At 46.9% G+C, this 19,154-nt stretch overlaps 1 protein-coding gene across 3 annotated transcripts; it reads left to right on the top strand.

Annotated features, from left to right (window-relative positions):
- The first annotated feature begins 1 nt into the window (after position 1).
- STAT2 (signal transducer and activator of transcription 2) lies at positions 2-18,951 on the top strand. Of its 3 annotated transcripts, none has more exons than XM_055328861.1 (24): positions 2-73; positions 2,420-2,634; positions 2,781-2,934; positions 3,288-3,383; positions 4,068-4,157; positions 4,249-4,324; positions 4,767-4,834; positions 4,996-5,144; positions 12,295-12,453; positions 12,561-12,653; positions 12,884-12,943; positions 13,303-13,320; positions 13,538-13,631; positions 13,781-13,828; positions 13,910-13,993; positions 14,149-14,247; positions 14,349-14,484; positions 14,607-14,659; positions 14,789-14,883; positions 15,475-15,611; positions 15,786-15,968; positions 16,204-16,261; positions 17,327-17,649; positions 17,934-18,951. In XM_055328861.1, the coding sequence occupies exons 2-24, from the start codon at positions 2,504-2,506 to the stop codon at positions 18,074-18,076; spliced, it is 2,547 nt and encodes an 848-aa protein (XP_055184836.1). In that variant the 5' UTR covers positions 2-73; positions 2,420-2,503; the 3' UTR covers positions 18,077-18,951. The 3 variants fall into 3 exon arrangements, with proteins under 3 accessions (XP_055184836.1, XP_055184835.1, XP_055184837.1); XM_055328860.1 differs by having other exon boundaries at positions 4,749-4,834; XM_055328862.1 differs by lacking the exon at positions 2-73 and having other exon boundaries at positions 2,526-2,634; positions 2,785-2,934; positions 4,749-4,834.
- Positions 18,952-19,154: the final 203 nt, after the last annotated feature.

The following is a 19,154-nucleotide window of genomic DNA, read 5'->3' as shown; positions in this document are numbered from 1 at the left end:
CCTGAGCTCCCTCCCCGGGCCGGAAGCCTCTCCCGGAGCCGCGGGACGGAGGGGAGCCGGAGCCTCTCGGCAGGTACGGGCCCAGGGGGCTGCGCGGGGCCGGGGTGCGGGCGCGCGTCGCTCCCCGGGGAAGGCGGCAGGCCCTGGGGTGCGCCCGCTCGTCGTGAGCCTTCGTCTCTAAGTTGAAATAGCTGTCCCCTGCTGCGTGAGCGAGTCTCCCATCCAGCCCGGCCGCCGGCGCTGACACTCGGCTCCCCAGACCCCCCCCCCCCCCGCCCCGGCAGCCTCCGAATCCCTTAGCCAGCGCCTTGACCCTCCGGGCTGCGTTAGGTTTGATTCTCGCCAAAAAAAGAAAAAAGGATGTCTGAAGGTAGATACGATTTCACTTCCTTCACTGTTATCTTACGAAGTGTAAGGGGCGGCGCAGCCCGGTGGCTCAGCGGTTCAGCGGCGCCTTGGGCCCAGGGCGTGACCCCGGGTCCGGGCCGAGCCCCGCGTCGGCTCCCTGCTTGGAGCCTGCTTCTCCCTCTGCCTGCGTCTCGGCCTCTCTGGGTGTCTCTCATGAACCCATAAAATCTTAAAAAACAAAAAAACCGTAAGGGACAGAAAGGTGAAACAATTTGCCTAAGGTCACATACAAGATGCAGTTCTTTTCCAAAAAGCTCATTGAGCAAAAAATGTATGCCCAAGAGAGTGAGGGATAGCTGGGGGAAAAGCGTTACAGCCTTTAGGCCTCGTGTTTGCGGTCTATTTTGGGAAGACCATGGTTTTTTGTTTTGTTTTCTCATATTTAAACCTTACGGTTAACTTGCCACCTTGCTCTTTTCATAACAGTCGAGATTCCTTCCTTAAGAAGTGGAGACTCTCCATTTGTTTTTTTTAAAGCAGTACAGGTGCATAGATTTCAAAGCCAAGCACTGGTAAAAGCATTAAAATGAAAAATAGGAGTCCCTGACCAATCCTTTCCTCCCCGTTCCTACTTCAAAGAGGTAGAAAAGCATCTCACGATTATTCATACTGACGGAACACAATCTCTCCCACCCCAGACATTTTTCTTTCATTGGTAATAAGATCATGTCACCTTTTTTGGACCACGGATGTATGTAAATACTCTTTTCTGTTAGGTTTAATCTGCAACAAGAATAGGTTTTGATTTCCTAAGCAGGCAGTTGGCAGGGGGCGGGGAAAGAGAGGAAGAAAGATTCTTAGCCCAGCCTACTTGGTAGCCGGCAAATACCAGGTTTTTTTTTTGTTTTGTTTTTGTTTTTTTTTCCAAATACCAGTTTTGAGTGAAGTTTCATGGTGAAAAACAAACAAAAGCCTCTGCTTGAAAAAAAAAAAAAAAAAGCCTCTGCTTTCTTTGCCCAACCCTGCCTCTGTGGGTGGGGGGGAATTTCTGGGTCTCTCACAAAGTTGATAATATACATGAAGAGTCAGAGGTTGATAGAGGTCTTAAAAGTATCACAGTCTTAGAGATTGAGTGACCTCCTTGTAGAGTATTTAAATATTTGTGTGGTTTTTTTTAATATATTTTTTAATTTTTTATTTATTGATGATAGTCACACAGAGAGAGAGAGAGGCAGAGACACAAGCAGAGGGAGAAGCAGGCTCCATGCACCAGAAGCCCGACGTGAGACTCCATCCCGGGTCTCCAGGATCGCGCCCTGGGCCAAACCGCTGCGCCACCCAGGGATCCCCAATATTTGTGTTTTTTTTTAAGTATTTAAATATTTGGAAAAAAATAAATATTTGGAAGGCTGTCTCTCCTTCCTACATGGAGAGCAGATTGTTAAGGTTTCAGCCCTTGATAAAGCTTTGGGACCATCAGGGATCATGCTGAAATAAATATTTATAACCCATTTATGATCTTGAAATGTTCTAGCATAAGTAAACACGAATACAAATTTAAAATAAATTCACTGGGGGAGATAGATGAAATTAAGATGGTGGAAATATTAATGTTTAGTAAAGTTGAATGATGGGTAAATGGATGATTCTTGTACTATTCACTCTACTTCGGTGTGTGTTTGAAAATCGTCATTAAGGGACACCTGGGTGGCTCCGCAGTTGGGTGTCTGCCTTGGGCTTAGGGCGTGATCCTGGAGACCCGAGATTGAGTCCCACTTCCAGCTCCCTGCAGGGAGCCTGCTTCTCCCTCTGCCTGTGTCTCTGCCTCTCTCTCTCTGTGTGTCTCTCATGAATAAATAAATAAAGGCTTTAAAAAAAAAAAAAGAACTGATCATTAAAACAAAAAGACCCACATATTTCAGCTCCTAAATAGTACTGTCTGAAAGAATATGAACTAAACTGATAATATTGGTTACCTGTGGAGAGAAGAGGAAGAGACCAACATTAGGAGTAGGATCAGTGTAGCTCCAGGTTTTTTTCTTACCTTTATAATTAATTTTTTTTATTATAGTGATAAGCAATCATGAGACTGTGGATGATTTAGTCCAGCAAAATTTCCAGTTGGGAACGTGCATCCTTCAGACTCAGACCCCAAATGGCGCAGTGGGAGATGCTACAGAATCTTGACAACCCATTTCAGGATCAGCTGCATCAGCTCTACTCAGATAGCCTCCTGCCAGTGGACATTCGACAGCACTTGGCTGTCTGGATTGAAGATCAGAACTGGTGAGTTCCTCAGGAAGTGGGGTGTGGAAAGTAGTTTCTTCTGAGCCCCCAGGATCCTGGAGACACCAAAGTTGTCTAGAAGGGGTTAGGAGGCCACAAAAGACAGTAGGAATGCTGCAAGGATACTAATCATTCCTGGTCCCCAGGCAGGAGGCTGCCCTGAGCAATGATGATTCCAAGGTGAACATGCTGTTCTTCCACTTCTTGGACCAACTGAAGTATGAGTGTGGCCGCTGCAGCCAGGACCCTGAGTACTTTTTATTACAGCACAACTTGCGAAAATTCTATCGGGACATTCAGGTACTTGGAGGAGCCAGGAATGGGCAAAAAGCTGAATATAAAGGAAACTGAATGTAGAGGAGTATGGTTTAGGGTATGAAACAGGACCTGGAGATGTAAAGGGATGGGGGCAGATCTGGGGAAAAGAGGGACAAGTCCAGGGCAGATCTGGACTTGGAGGGTCACTGTCAGAGAGAAAGGCAGAGTCTAGGTGACCCTGTTGGGAAAAGGCTAGGTTTTAGGGTACCGTTGGTGAAGAAGGGAGGGGCTAGAGACCCTGAAGGAGGGGGAAGTACTGGGGCCACTGGTAGGGAAGGTCTGGAATGCTAGATCATTGAAGATGCTTCGATCACTTCTTTCTCTTCCTACTATAGGCCCTTCCCCAGGGCCCTACCCAGTTGGCTGAGATGATCTTCAATCTCCTTCTGGAAGAAAAAAGAATTCTGACCCAGGCTCAGAGGGCTCAGTTGGTAAGAACAATTTGTAGTGATTTTGAAAGCTCCTAGAGTAGAGAGTGACTGTGGAAGGGACTCGGGATATTTGTCTCAGAACAAGAACAAGATCCCCCACCTGCACCCCAATGTTTATAGCAGCAGTGTCCACAATAGCCAAACTGTGGAAGGAGCCTCGGTGTCCATCGAAAGATGAATGGATAAAGAAGATGTGGTCTGTGTATACAATGGAATATTCCTCAGCCATTAGAAACGACAAATACCCACCATTTGCTTCGATGTGGAAGGACCTGGAGGGTATTATGCTGAGTGAAATAAGTCAATCGGAAAAGGACAAACATTATATGGTCTCATTCATTTGGGGAATATAAAAATTAGTGAAAGGGAATAAAGCGAAAGGAGAGAAAATGAGTGAAAATATCAGTGAGGATGACAAAACATGAGAGACTCCTAACTCTGGGAAATGAACAAGGGGTAGTGGAAGGGGAAGTGGGTGGGGGGTTGGGGTGACTGGGTGATGGGCACTGAGGGGGGCACTTGGTGGGATGAGCACTGGGTGTTATGCTATATGTTGACAAATTGAACTCCAAAAAAAAAAAAAAAAGAACAAGATCCCCAGCCCCCCATCCGGTGATATAACTGCAGGCAGAGGTTTCAGGGATGAAAGGTCAGAATTGAAATGTGCTGAGTCTCTTATTTCAGGAGCAAGGAGATCCAGCCCTCAAAACACCTGTAGAAAGCCAGCAGGATGAGATTGAATCCCGGATCCTGGAATTAAAGGCTATGATGGAGGTTAGTAGATGTGGCAGGAGTCAGGATGGGTAGGGCTCAGCCTGCCTCCTCCCACAGAAACAGCCCCATCTGGGTCTTATCCCCTCTACAGAGGGTGGTGAAATCCATCTCCCAACTGAAAGACCAGCAGGATGTCTTCTGCTTCCGATATAAGATCCAGGCCCAAGGTAGGAAGCACACCGAAGTGTGGGAGAAAGACAGGTGCATGCTGGGAGGCAGGGGTGGAAGAGAGGAGAAGGGAAAAGCTCCAGTAAGCGATACTCTCCTCTGGCTACTACAGCCGGCTGTAGTGGCTATAGCCCTGCTGCCATGCAAAGCTAAAAGTGCCAGCCTATGTTATGGAGGTTGTGGCTGAGGGACGGCTGGTGTATGTTGGGGGAGGTGCGTGGAAAACTGCCTTAGCAGATTAAGTGGGCTTTTGGTTCAATTCACAACTTGCCTGAGGGCCCAGAGGTGCCTCTGCTTTGCTTGGTTCCTCTTCTTCTCCCTTCAAAATTCCCTCTGCCCGACTGACTGAGGTCCTGATCAGGATGTAGGGGGGAAGGAGCCCTAGGTCTGAGCATTTGTCTCACTCCTGCTCCCGCCATCCAGTGAAGAAATTCTCCTTAGACCCCCATCAGATGAGACAGCACCAGCTTCTGCAGGAAACTCTCAATGAACTGGACAGAAGGAGAAAGGTGGGAGGCAGACAGAGGGAGTGGGCAACGGGGAACTGGGGAAGATGAGGGATGTGGGAGCCCTGCCCTCTTAGCCTTGGCTTCTTTGTCTCTTCCTCCCCGGTTGGGTGGTGGAAGGTGATGGTGAGAAGTGCTCATCACTCACTTTATGTCTTTCTTAGGAAGTACTGGATGCCACCAAAGCATTGCTAGGCCGATTAACAACCCTTATTGAGCTACTGCTGCCCAAGTTGGAGGAATGGAAAGCCCAGCAGCAGAAAGCCTGCATTGGAGCCCCTCAGGAAGGAGGATTGGAACAGCTGGAGAAGTGGTAAGAGGCAGCTCCTACCCAGCCCCTGTCCCAGCCACCGTGCTGTGCTTTGTAAATTGTAAATTGTGAATTGTAATGAATTTTCCTATTCATGTAATGAATTGCTTATCTAGGCAAGAGCCATCATTGTCCTTACTTTCTGCTCCCCGAAATGATCCCAGCTCCCTTGTCTGACCACAGTGACCCTCTCTTTATTCTTACCATTCAGATAATCCAGAGCCTAGTCTTTGCTTTGGTAAAAGGAATGGATTAATCTCCAAGCTGGTTTCTCCTTCCTTTTTAACTACCCAAGAAATATATTTTTTACTTTATTTTTTAGGATTTACTTATTTATTTTAGAGAGAGAGAGAACGTGAGGTGTGGGGAGAGGGAGGGAGGAAGAGGGAGAGAGAGAATTCTCAAGCAGACTCCTCAATCTCAGAACCCTGAGATCATGACCTGGGCTGAAATCAAGAGCTAGCCACCGCTTAACCAGCTGAGCCACCCAGGCACCCCTCTACTTTTTTTTTTAATTGTAATCACTATAATGTAAAAAAAAAAAAATTACCTATTATCTTACTGTCCATGTGTAGCTACTATAATATACAAAAATTAAGAACTATTTTGAGAACTGTGGTTTTTGTTTTTTAACTTAGCTGTATATTGTGGTACTTACCCATGTTATTTATTTTTTTAAATGAGACAGGCTGATGTTTCTTTTTTAATTTAATTTATTTTTATTTATTAAGTACTCTACACCCAGCTGGGGGCTCGAACTTACCACCCCAAGACTGAGTTGCGTGCTCTACCAAATGAGCTAGCCAGGCACCCCTACCCATGTTTTTAGTTTTGTTTCTTTAAGTAGACTCCTTGCCAGCATAGAACCCAACAGGAGGCCTGAACTTACAACCCTGAGATCAATACCTGAGCTGAGAGCAAGGGTCAGACGCTTAACTGACTGAGCTACCTAGGCACCTCATGCCCATGTTATTACTATTATTATTATTTTTAAAGATTTTATTTATTTGAGAGAGAGACAGCACGAACAGTAGGGAGGGGCAGAAGGAGAAAGAGAAGCAGACTCCTCACTGAGCACAGAGCCCGATGCTGGACTCGATCCCAGGACCCTAGGACCAGGACCCAAGCCAAAGGCATACACTTAACTGACTGAGCCACCCAGGCACCCACCCATGTTATTTTTGACGATTGCCTCATAGTTCCCTATATGGAGGTAACATAATTTAATTAATGAACTCCTATTTTGGACATTTGAGTTGTCTTTTAATTTAAATAATTATTACCTGTTTTGTTAAATTCCATTTATGAGTGAAATCTTACAGTATTTGTCTTTCTCTGACTTATTTCACTTAGCATAATTCTTTCTTAGCTCCATTCACATCATTGCAAATGGCGAGACTTTATTCTTTTTTTTTTTTTTACCTTTTTTTAGAGATTTTATTTATTTTTCATGAGAGACAGAGAGAGAGAGAGAGAGAGAGAGGCAGAGACACAGGCAGAGGGACAAGCAGGCTCCATGCAGGGAGCCCGATGCGGGACTCGATCTCTGGACTCCAGGATCATGCCCTAAGCTGAAGGCAGACGCTTAACCACTGAGCCACCCAGGTGTCCCAAGACTTTATTTTTTATTATGAATAATATTCCATTGTATATATTCAACAAATATTTTGGGTTTTTCCCCCCAAGTTGTTGTTTTTGTGGAAATGGGTCAGTATTAGGTTCTTTGTAAGAAATGTAGAACACTCATTTGTGAGGGCAAACTCCATTTGTGGGAGAAAACACAGAATGGAGGTAGCCCTAAAGGTGAGGAACAGGTTTGATTTTTGACAGAATTTTCGAATCCACAGCATGCTGATCAACCTAGTGCTGTGCTGTAGTCTCACATTTCCTCTTTCTTGCTGTCGAAGATCTCTCCTTCCTGGTATCTGGGTTTATGCAGCTTCTTTTGGAAGTAAACATCAGTGAAATGTTTGAGAATTTTCACACTGCTGATAGCAATTTTGGTGGAGGTGGCAATAACAAATTTCTGGTGTGTTCTATGTAGAGGAATTCGATTGAGGGCCCGAGGTCCAGTCACAGGTAGCAACCCCCACTGCTCAAATGCTTCAGGAAAACCACCTTCTTGCCTCTGTGGAGCCCAGTGAGGATGATCAGAATGGTGCCAGGAGGGGACCTTGGTGGCTTAGTGGGTTAAGCATCTGCCTTCAGTTCAGATCATGATCTCCGGGCCCCGGGATCAAACCCTGCTTGGGGTTCCCTGCTCAGTGGAGAGTCTGTGTCTCCTTCTTCCTCACTCTCTCTGCCCCTCCCCCAGCTCATGTTCTCACTTTTTTTTCCCTCTCTCTCTCAAATAAATAAATAAAATCTTTTTAAAAATAATGGTGCCAGGAATGATGCTAGCTTTCAGAATTCTCCATGCTGACTGAATGGGTTTTTTTTTTTTTGCTCTGGCTCAAGAGCTTTTGAGGCACAGCGACAGGATAATGCCTAGGCATTTAATCATTCAGGTACTGCCATTCTTGTTACCACCAACTGGTTTTGTGACCGTAGCAAGAATCTTCTCCTTTTTCTTTTTAACTCTGGATTTAGCTACTGAATGCTTCCTGTTGTACATGGCTTTTCTGGAATACATGGCCAATGGGAAATATGTGCCAGTTTCCTCTGACTAGGACACTTTTGGCTGCAATGGGGCGTCCCCTTCTTTGGCATTTTAACCTTGAGGTCACCCTTTTTAATCTTGCCACAAGCATCAGCCTTCTTGGCTCCAGGTTTCTTCTCCTTAGTATCGGCTTCTTATCTTTTCACCCACCATCTTGCAAGATGGGAAAGGATTCTTTTTTTAAGTTTATTTAACTTACTTAAACAATCTCTGCACCCAATGGGGGCTCAAACTCACAACCCTGAGATCAAGAGTTATGTGCTCTTCCCACTAAGCCAGCTGAGCACCCAGATTTCTTGCTATTTTATACTGTTGGAGTAAAAATCCTCATAACTACATCTTTATTTACATCCCTAATTATTTCTGTAATATAAATTCCTAGAAGTGGTATTCCTGGGTTAAAGTATATAGCTTTCCTTTTTGGTGGTGTTATGTTGATCCTTTGTTTTGTTATTTGTTTTGTTTTTAAAGATTTTATTTATTTAAGAGAAAATATGAGTAAGGGGGAGGGGCAGAGGGAGAGGGCAAGAAGCAGACTCCCCACTGAGTGTGGAGCCCAATGTGGGCCTTGATCCCAGGACCCTGAGATCATGACCAGAGCCTAAGTCAGTCGGTTAAGCATCCAACTCTTTGTTTAGGCAGATCATAGTCTTGGGGTTGTGGGACTGAGCCCCATGTGGAGCTCCCCCTCAACACAGAGTCTGCTTGAGATTCTTGCCCCCTCCCTCTCCCTCCCCTTCTGCTCCTCTGTGCCTCCACTCTCCCTCACTCTCTTTCTCTCTCAAATAAATAAAATAGATAGCATATTTTAAAAAGGTAGGGGGGGGACGCCTGGGTGGCTCAGTGGTTGAGCATCTGCCTTTGGCTCAGAGCATGATCCCAAGGTTCTGGGATCTAATCCCACATCGGGCTCTCTACATGGAGCCTGCTTCTCTCTCTGCCTATGTCTGTGCCTCTCCCTCTGTCTCTTATGAATAAATAAAGAAATTCTTTTTTTTATTGTTTTAAGATTTTATTTATTTATTCATAGAGACAGAGAGAGAGAGGCAGAGACACAGGCAGAGGGAGAAGCAGACTCCATGCGGAGAGCCTGACGTGGGACTCGATCCAGGGTCTCCAGGATCACGCCATGGGCTGCAGGCAGCACTAAACTGCTGTGCCACTGGGGCTACCCTAAATAAAGAAATTCTTAAAAAAAGGTGGGGGGCGCTTGACTGATTCAGTCAGTTGTGTCTGCCTTCAGCTTGGGTCATGATCCCCGGGTCCTGGGATCAAGCCCTGCATCAGGCTCCCTGCCTAGTGGAGAGTCTGCTTCTCTCTGCCCCTCTCCCTGCTCATGTTCTCTCTCTCTCTCTCTCCCTCTCTCTCTCTCTCAAATAAATAAAATCTAAAAAAAAGAAAAAAGAAAGAGCTTTATTGATTTTTTTTATTATAAATATAATGTGTCGCAATTGGAAAAAAAATTCAGACAACTTAAAAGAAAGTAAAAACTGCCTATCTGCATAACCTGATCATGCAGAGGTACTCAGTGTTAGGGCTTTTGAATACATTTTTTGCAGATTTTCCCTATGTATATACATAAATATACAATCCATCTATTTTAAAGGTTTTAAATTTTTTTAAGATTTATCTTTTTGACAAGGAGAAAGAGAAAGCAAGCACAAGCAGGGGGAACAGCAAAGGGAGAGGGAGAAGCAGCCTCCCCGCTAAGCAGGGAGCCTGATGCAGGGCTCAGTCCCAGGAAATCATGACCCAAGCCAAAGGCTCAACTGGCTGAGCCACCCAGGCACCCACCTACCAAAGGTTTTATATTTAAGTAATCTCTACATCTAATATGAGGTTTGAATTTACAACCCCAAGATCAAGAGTCACATGTTCCAGTGACTGAGCCAGTTGGGTGCCCCAAATATACATTTTTTTATTTTTTTAAAGATTTATTTATTTATTTATGATAGAGAGAGAGACAGGGAGAGAGAGGGAGAGAGGCAGAGACACAGGAGGAGGGAGAAGCAGGCTCCATGCCGGGAGCCCGACGTGGGACTCTATCCCGGGACTCCAGGATCACGCCCTGGGCCAAAGGCAGGCGCCAAACTACTGAGCCACCCAGGGATCCCCCAAATATACATTTATTTTAAAAGAGGGCAGGGCAGCCCTGGTGGCTCAGCAGTTTAGCACCACCTTTAGTCCAAGGCATGATCCTGGATACCCAGGATCGAGTCCCATGTCAGGCTTCCTGCATGGAGCCTGCTTCTCCCTCTGCCTCGGCCTCTGTCTCTGCCTTTCTCTCTCTCTTTGTCTCTCATGAATAAATAAATAAAATCTTTGAAAAAAAAAAAAACAAGGGCAGGTCATATCATAAATGTACTATCTTGTGGTTTTTATTTTTTATTTTATTTTATTTTTTTTATCTTGTGGTTTTAAAAAATTTAATATTTTTAGGTATTTTCCCATGTTAAAAATTTGAGCCTGGGGGCAGCCCCGGTGGCACAGCGGTTTAGCGCCTCCTGCAGCCCAGGGCGTGATCCTGGAGACCCTGGATTGAGTCCCACGTCGGGCTCCGGGTGCATGGAGCCTGCTTCTCCCTCTGCCTGTGCCTCTGCCCCTCTCTCTCTGTGACTATCATAAATAAATAAAAATTAAAAAAAAAATTTGAGCCTGGGTCACCTGGCTGGCTTAGTTTGTGGAACTTGCAACTCATTTTTTTTTTTAAGATTTTTAAAATTTATTCATGAGAGACATGGAGAAAGAGGCAGAGACATAAGCAGAAGGAGAAACAGGCTCCCCATGGGGAGCCCAATGTGGGACTCGATCCCAGGACCCTGGGATCACGACCTGAGCCAAAGGCAGAGCTCAACCACTGAACCACCCAAGTGCCTGAGCTTGCATGTGTATTATAGCATTATATGTTAATTCAGTTGAAATAAAATTTTATTTGTTTATTTTTTTAAAGATTTTATTTATCTGTTCATGAGAGACAGAGAGAGAGAGGCAGAGACACAGACAGAGGGAGAAGCAGGCTCCATGCAGGGAGCCGTATGCGGGACTCCATCCCGGGACCTCAGGATCACACCCTGAGCCAAAGGCAGATGCCCAATTGCTGAGCCACCCAGGTGTCCCAGAAATAAAAAAAATAAAATAAATTAAAAATGTTATGACTGGCTCAGTCAGTAGGGCTGTGAGTCCTGATCTGGGGGTCATGAGTTTGAGCCCCATGCTGGGTGTGGAGCCTATTTAAAAAAGTATGGACTGTGCAGCCAGAATGTCCAGATCACATACAGCTTACTCCATACTAGTTCTGTGACCTCAAGCAAGTCACTTAACCTTTCTCTAGAGTTTAATTATCTGTAAAATGAGGATAATAATAATAGCTGTCTCATAGGGTTGTTATAAGGATTAAATACAATAAGCACTTAGAATAATAGTACATATGAAGGGTCATATGATTTTTTTTTTAAGATTTTATTTATTTATTCATGAGACACAGAAAGAGGCAGAGACCCAGGCAGAGGGAGAAGCAGGCTCCATGCAGGGAGCCCGATGTGGGACTTGATCCCAGGACCCCAGGATCACACCCTGGCTGAAGGCTAAACCGCTGAGCCACCAGGCTGCCCCGAAGGGTCCTATGAAAAGTAGCTTCAGGGATCCCTGGGTGGCGCAGCGGTTTGGCGCCTGCCTTTGGCCCAGGGCGCGATCCTGGAGACTCGGGATCGAATCCCACATCGGGCTCCCAGTGCATGGAGCCTGCTTCTCCCTCTGCCTATGTCTCTGCCTCTCTCTCTCTCTCTCTGTGACTATCATAAATAAATAAATAAAAATTTAAAAAAAAAGAAAAGTAGTTTCATTACAGAAATAAATCTTTCACCATTTTTTTTTTAAGATTTGATTTTATTTATTCGTGAGAGACACAGAGAGAGAGGCAGACATAGGCAGATGAAGAAGCAGGCTCCATGCAGGGAGCCCGATGCGGGACTCGATCTTGGACTCTGGGATCACACCCTGGGCTAAAGGCTGATGCTCAACCGCTGAGCCATCCAGGCGTCCCTTTTACCAGTTTTATTTTTATTTGTATTTTTTTAAAATTTTTATTTATTTATGATAGTCACACACAGAGAGAGAGAGAGGCAGAGGGGGAGAGAGAGAGAGAGAGAGAGAGAGAGAGAGGCAGAGAGAGAAGCAGGCTCCATGCACTGGGAGCCTGATGTGGGATTCGATCCCGGGTCTCCAGGATCGCGCCCTGGGCCAAAGGCAGGCGCCAAACCGCTGCACCACCCAGGGATCCCCTTTTTACCAGTTTTATATGTGGAAGTGGCTTTGATTTTTATTTCTTGGATTATGAATCATGTTGCATAATCTTTCCTAGGCTTTCTGGGTTCTTTTTTTATACCAATCACTTTCTGCCTCTCCACATAGTAAAAGGGAAGCTTCTGGAGCCTGTCTGGGGAAGACCAGGAAACTCATCAGTTTGCTCTCTGTCTCTGGAATCCTATCACCCAGGTTCACAGCTGGAGCCAAGCTGTTGTTCCACCTGCGCCAGCTGTTGGAGGAGCTGAAGGGATTAAGTCACCTGGTTAGCTATCAGGATGACCCTCTGACCGCAGGGGTCGACCTGCGGAAGGCCCAGGTCCTGGAGTTGCTACAGCGCCTGCTCCACAGGTCTAGAGGCCGGGGAGGGACCTCCAGGGAGGGCAGAAGGAAAGAACAAGAGGAGCTATTCCTGCAGAGACTGAGCTCTATATTCTCTCGGCCACCTCTCTCCCCAGAGCCTTCGTGGTAGAAACCCAGCCCTGCATGCCCCAAACTCCCCACCGACCCCTCATCCTCAAGACTGGGAGCAAGTTCACCATCCGAACAAGGTTGGCATTTCAGGACTCATTCCTGCTTCCTTTTTCCAGCCCTCGTACTACTGTTTGCTTTCTGGCTTTAGATCTTTCCACTCTTGTCTTCTCCCTTTTCTCTTTAATCCACCTACCTCTCTTTCTTTTTCTTTTTCCCACCTACCTCTTCTAATCTCTTACCTTATCTTTTCCCAACATTTGATCTCTCTAGGAGATTGAAGCTGACCACTTTCCCCTCTTCCACTTAGGCTCCTGGTGAGACTCCAGGAAGGCAACGAGTCACTGACTGCAGAAGTCTCCATTGACAAGTAAGTTGGGGCACGTGGGGCCACAGGGTGGCAGGGACATGGGCTGCTGAGGCAGAGGAGACCCACTCTTCACCTGAGGGCCCTGGGGCTGTGTTCCTATCCCGCCTCCTCGCTCTTGTTGAGCACTATGTGACATGCGGCTTGTCCAGTCCTCATTTGTCCCAGGAACCCTGTGAGTTAGGTATTAGCAGCGCACAGTTCAGGTGGAGAGACAAGCCCAGAGAGATTGTGTCTCTTGTGCAAGGCCATAAGACTCGTGAGCACAGATTTGGGTTTGAGTCCAGGTCTGTCTGATTCTAAAGACTAAATTCCTAACTTCTGCACTGTTTTGGTTCTCAGTGATTTTTTTTTTTTTTCAGGAATCCTCAATCACAAGGGTAGGTGTCTGATAAGGATGCTGCCGACTTGGGTGCACTGCACAACCTGCATAATAACCACATGGGGGCTCAGACAAGAAGGAGGTTGACTTGGTTGGGGGTTGGACAAAGGGAGGAGGGGAGGTCTGGAATGAAGTAGGATTTTTGTTGTTTTCCTGGTGAGTATTTAGAATAACTCTTCTCCTCTTCTCCATATATCTTCTTCCTCCTGGAATAGCTTCCGGAAGTTCAACATTCTAACCTCAAACCAGAAAACCCTGACCCCCGAGAAGGGGCAGAGTCAGGGCTTAATTTGGGACTTTGGTTACCTGGTAAGAAGGGCTAGCAGCCTAAGGTTCTGGTCCGGTGCAACGGGCTGAGGGAAGTTCCCAGGCCTTGGGAAGTCTTGAGGCGAAATAGGGGTTCCCGGGACCCTGGAGTCCTCACTCTGGCATTTATTTTATTTCCTCTCAACTCACAGACTCTGGTAGAACAACGTTCAGGTGGCCCAGGAAAGGGCTGCAATAAGGTGAGGCCTGGCCAGAGCAGCGGGGGGATGGGAGGAGCTTGCCACAGGGCCCGCTGACCGCTGTGTCTTCGGCTGTCCTAGGGCATGCTGGGTGTGACGGAGGAACTGCACATTATCAGCATTACAGTCAAATACACCTACCAGGGTCTGAAGGAAGAGCTGAAGGTGAGTGGAAATGGAGGGCAGGGAGAGATGAAGCAGATCTGGCGGAAGGCATTCAGGAGGGGTTAAAGGAAGCCTCTCCGGCGGGAAGTTCTCCTTTGCCTCTGTCAAAGCTAGAAACATCCCATCCCTCTCTCTGACTTTTGTTTTCTCTTCAGACGGACACCCTCCCTGTGGTGATTATTTCCAATATGAACCAAGTTTCCATTGCCTGGGCCTCAGTTCTTTGGTTCAATCTGCTTAGCTCAAACCCCCAGGTAGGAGATGGTGCTGATGGTGCAGGGTGGCAAGGAAGGGTGTGGACGCTTGGCCTGAGGGTGCTCCTTCTGAGCCATCCTGCCTTTTCCCACTCTTGCAGAATCAGCAGTTCTTCTCCAGCCCTCCCATGGCACCCTGGAGCTTGCTGGGCCCTGCTCTCAGCTGGCAGTTCTCCTCCTATGTTGGCCGAGGCCTTGACCCAGACCAGCTGAGCATGCTGAGGAACAAGCTCTTTGGTACAAACCTCCTTTTCTCCCAGCCTTTCCCCAGCCGTAGTCTCCCCAGCCCTCCACCCTTTCTATTCCAAGGACCCTGGCCTTGCCTGCATCGATTACCTGAACTGTCTGTCTGTCCACAGGTCAGAACTCTAGGACTGAGGGCGCATTGTTATCATGGGCCGACTTCACTAAGGTAACTCCCTGCATCCTGTGCGACTACGTCTAGCCCCTGTGCAAACACTAGTCCTTGTCCTCCTTACTCCCATCTGTTCACTGGGAGCAACTAATCATGTCTCTTCCTGCCTTTCCATTCCTCCTGCAGCGAGAGAGCCCTCCTGGCAAGCTACCATTCTGGACGTGGTTAGACAAAATTCTGGAGCTGGTACATGACCACTTGAAGGATCTCTGGAATGATGGGTAAGGCCTTGGTCAGCCTCCCTCACCCCACCCCTAGCTTTCCGCCTTTCTGGGCTCGAGTGGACTCTGTGCGCCCTCATGTGGCAGAAAGGGAGAGAGCAAGCAAATGCTGGTGCAAGGTCACGCGCCTGACTTTTTCCGCTCATGATAATAGTCCTAGCATCTGTTGTGCTCCAGAACCTGCTGGATGCTCCATATGAACTCTCTCGTGTAATCCTTACAACCGTGTGGAGTCAAAGAGAAGTTAAATAATTCACTCAAAAAAAAAAAAAAAAAGAATTCACTCAATGAAAAAAAAATAATTCACTCAACGGGCCTGCTTGGGACTCAAACCCAGGCCTCATCTGACTGCAAGCCTGTGCTCCTCCCATCACACCACCTGCTCATTTGCCTTTCCAAGGTGCTTTTTCATCTGTGACCACACTGAATCCTCAAACCTCTTCCAGCCCTGCAAGGTGGATACCGTCAGTAAGAGGAAGTGACTTAGCCAAGAGCAAGGGCCAAACCCTGGCGCTGTCTCCCTGTACAAGGAGAGCAGGACAGCAGGACAGCAGGGAGGCATGAGGGCCTCACAGCAGCTTTCTGTTTCAGACGCATCATGGGCTTCGTGAGCCGGAGCAAGGAACGCAGGCTGCTGAAGAAGACCATCTCTGGCACCTTTCTCCTGCGCTTCAGTGAAACATCAGAAGGGGGCATCACCTGCTCCTGGGTGGAACACCAGGATGATGGTCAGCTGCTTCACCCCGATGTTCCCACAGCCTGTCCTTTCTGTCCCTCTGCCAGCCCTTGGCTTTCCTGGTTCTGTCTTGAATCCCTCAGCAGGTTGGGGCTTAGATGGCCAGGGTGGGGGACTCCCAGACCCGACTGTTTCAGGCCTGCCTCTTCCCACATCCATTCTGCAGATAAGGTGCTCATCAACTCTCTGCAACCCTTCACCAAGGAAGTGCTACAGTCTCTCCCACTGACCAAAATCATTCGCCACTACCAGCTGCTTACCGAAGAGAACATACCTGAGAACCCACTGTGCTTCCTCTACCCCCGAATCCCCCGGGATGAGGCCTTTGGGTGCTATTACCAGGAGAAAGGTAAGGATCGTTGATGTATGTCACTGAAGATTGCAGGGATTCTCAGGCATCTACAGATCCAGCTCCTTTCTTCCAGACATGGAAAAACTGGTAGCCAGAGAAATGAAAGGATTTGTCCCTGGGACACAGCTAGTTAGTAGGGAAATACAATTATCAAAACTGTTTACACGAGGGGTCCTTGGGCCAGGTGTCCAGTCCACTGACCTCCCTGTCCTCCTGCATATGTCCCCCACAGTTAATCTCGAAGAACGGAGGAAATACCTGAAACATAGGCTCATTGTGGTCTCTAACAGGTGAGAGATGCATTTCTTGCCCATCCTCCCTGGCCTTTGCTGGCTGATGTGGTGACCCAAACCTGCTCAGTTTGCCTCTCTGGCCTTCTCTCCTACGGGCCCATAGTCTCCAACCTCTAGGTTTTTTTCCTCGTTCTGCTAGCCTCTTTCTTCCCTAGTGCTCTGCTGCTATCCTTAGGTTGTTTCCACAGGGCTTCCCTGCTAATCAGAGTCATAATCACTGACGTTAATGGGCATCTACTTGAAGCATAGTACTAGATTTTTTTTTTTTTTTTTTAGAAACAGGTTTCTTTTTATTTTATTGAATTCTTCTGAGAACCCATCCAATTAGGTGATAACAGCCACATTTAAGAAAGTTTATTATGTGGCAGGTACTGGACTAAATATTTTGCATTTAGTTTCTTATTTATTGAATCTCCATAATAGTCCTGTGAGGCAGACATGGGTATTTCAGCCGAAGAACCTGAGGTTTAGTGTGGTGAAATGGCATGCCTAAGGTACATGGCTGGTAAATGATCCAGGTCTGTCAGATTCCAAAGTCCTGCTTTTAACCATCCTACTCTCTGAAGCGTTATTAGGTGGTGATGGTTCCATTTTATCGATGATAAATCTGAGGCACAGAAAGCTGAAGATTACCTATCTAATAAATGATAGGATTCAAACTCTGGCAAGCCTAACTCCAAAGCCTGTGCTCTTAAACCCTCTGCTGTATTGCCCTGTTGCCGCCTTTTAAAAAAATTTATTTATTTATTTATTTATTTATTTATTTATTTAAAGAGAGAGAGAATGCACGAGTAGGGCCGGGGTAGGAGTAGAGGGACAAGCAGAGAGAATCTCAAGTGGACTCCGCTCTGAGCATGGAGCCCGACGCAGGGCTCAATCTCACCACCCTGAGATCATGACCTGAGCAGAAATCAAGAGTCAGATGCTTAACCAACGGAGTCACCCAGGTGCCCTTGCTTTCTTGCCTTCTCAGTCGAGAGAGATAGTCTCCGCTTGCTCCGCCATTCTCCAGTTCACCTAAACAACTAAGCCCTGCCCTTTTGTGTGTATTACCGCATCCAGACAGGTGGATGAGCTGCAACAACCGCTGGAGCTTAAGCCGGAGCCAGAAGCAGAGTCCTTGGAGCTGGAGACAGGACTAGCCCCGTTGCCACAGCAAGAGCCATGCCTGGAGTTAGAGCCACTGCTAGCGGCTGGGCTGGATCTGGGGCCACCACTGGAGCCCATGCTGGAGCCTACGCTAGACATGGTACCCCAGGGAGTGTCAGAGCCAGACTTGGGACCAGAGCTGAGGCTGGAGCCTCTCCCAGACCTTGCATCACAGGCAGTGCCAGAGCCAGATCTGCCCCATGATCTGAGACACTTGAACACTGAGGAAATGGAAAGTAAGTGGTGAGATGGGCCTGGGGAAGTGGGGACACATTCCCTTTACCAACTGCCCTCCCTTTCCCATTATAGAAAAGGCTAAACTCTAAGCTCCTCATTGGAGGGAGGCTCATTTCTTTGTGATCCCTTTTATTATGAAATGTACACGCCTTCTCCTTCCCTGACCTAAGTGCCTCCTCACACCTTGTCCAGGCCTCTACTGCCATCCTCCTTCATTTTCCCTGCGGGATTGGGAACTTCTTACCAAAGATCGGGGACTGATTTCTTTTTCTGGACTGTCTAGTTTTCAGAAACAGTATGAAGATTGAGGAAATCATGCCAAATGGTGACCCACTGTTGGCTGGCCAGAACATCATGGATGAGGCTTACGTCTTCCACTCCAGCCATTTCTACACGGATGGACCTTTGATTCCTTCTGACTACTAGGAACTGCATTTCCTGTTCTTCCTGTATCTTTTGTCCCTGCTACCCCCTACATCATGATGTTGCTTTCTAAGAATGGAAAACCCATTCTAAGCTGGTTAAGTTAACTCTGGGTTTTGGAGTGGAAAGTAAAACCATACTACGGGTACGAAAGAGGCACCAATGAATCAGAATAGATGTTAGCGATGGCTCTAACTAGTATTTTAGGCCTGTTTTGGGAGGTACAGGAGTTCTGAGGGTAGGCCAGGACAGTTAGGAGGTACTTAGAAGGCTCAGGCACTCGGAGTGGCTTCTTTCCAGTGTGGGAGGAATGTCAACATTCGAATAGTTGGTAAGGCTAATGTGGTGGTGCCCACAGCATTGGCCATTGGTAGGGAACAGAGACATGTATGGGATTCCATTTCTCTCTTCTGGGTCCCTCATGTCTAGATCTAGAATAATCTTTTCCTTCCTTCTTCTTCTCACTCCTGATTCAAGTCCTAAATTCCTTTGTTTCCTGCAGAAATTGAGAGCTTTCTGCTTCAGCCTATCATGTGAAGCTCCCCTCAAAAGAAGGGAATAGGAGATAAACCTCCTCTGCTTAACAGTCTCCTCCCCTGCCTCCCAAGCTGGCCACACCCATTCCTTCCCCTAAAATGATCCTGCCAATCTAATATGCCTGTGAAGCTTTGCACAATAATTCTCTCTGTCTAGTCTCCACTTCCTCACTGCTTAGGAGACCAGCTGTTACTCTTGGAGGTCAAGGATGGTGGAGTTGCTGGGCATTTAGGAATCGCTTTTTATAGTATAGGTAGAATTTGATATTTTTACAGAGCAAGATCTTGCTCTGCGTCTTGGATATTTCTCTGTTAAGATATCATTCATTCTTTTGTGCAATATATTGTTTTTCTGAAAGAGTTTCTGTTCCTTGGGTGTGGACCTGGGCAAAAACCAGGTTCCTGGAACTTAGAACCTTGAATGTTTTTCATGGGGCTCCAGACAATCTCACACATTAGTCATTCCCAGGGAACCCCAGGACAACTGCCTTTGTTCTAAAATATGTTTCTAGTATGACTTGAGACGTAACAGAAGTGAGGCCCTG

This window comes from Nyctereutes procyonoides, unplaced genomic scaffold (assembly GCF_905146905.1).
Source record: "Nyctereutes procyonoides isolate TBG_1078 unplaced genomic scaffold, NYPRO_anot_genome, whole genome shotgun sequence".
Taxonomy (NCBI): domain Eukaryota; kingdom Metazoa; phylum Chordata; class Mammalia; order Carnivora; family Canidae; genus Nyctereutes; species Nyctereutes procyonoides.
The sequence above is the reverse complement of the archived record's forward strand: the minus strand, read 5'-3'. Positions and strand labels throughout refer to the sequence as shown.

Excerpts from the sequence above, each read along its gene's own strand:
- STAT2 (XM_055328860.1), top strand. The coding sequence starts at position 2,504 with ATGGCGCAGTGGGAGATGCTACAGAATCTTGACAACCCATTTCAGGAT. Across the intron at positions 12,654-12,883 it reads AAGTTCACCATCCGAACAAG|GCTCCTGGTGAGACTCCAGG; the intron begins GTTGGCATTTCA and ends TCTTCCACTTAG. Across the intron at positions 14,248-14,348 it reads TGCTTAGCTCAAACCCCCAG|AATCAGCAGTTCTTCTCCAG; the intron begins GTAGGAGATGGT and ends CCACTCTTGCAG.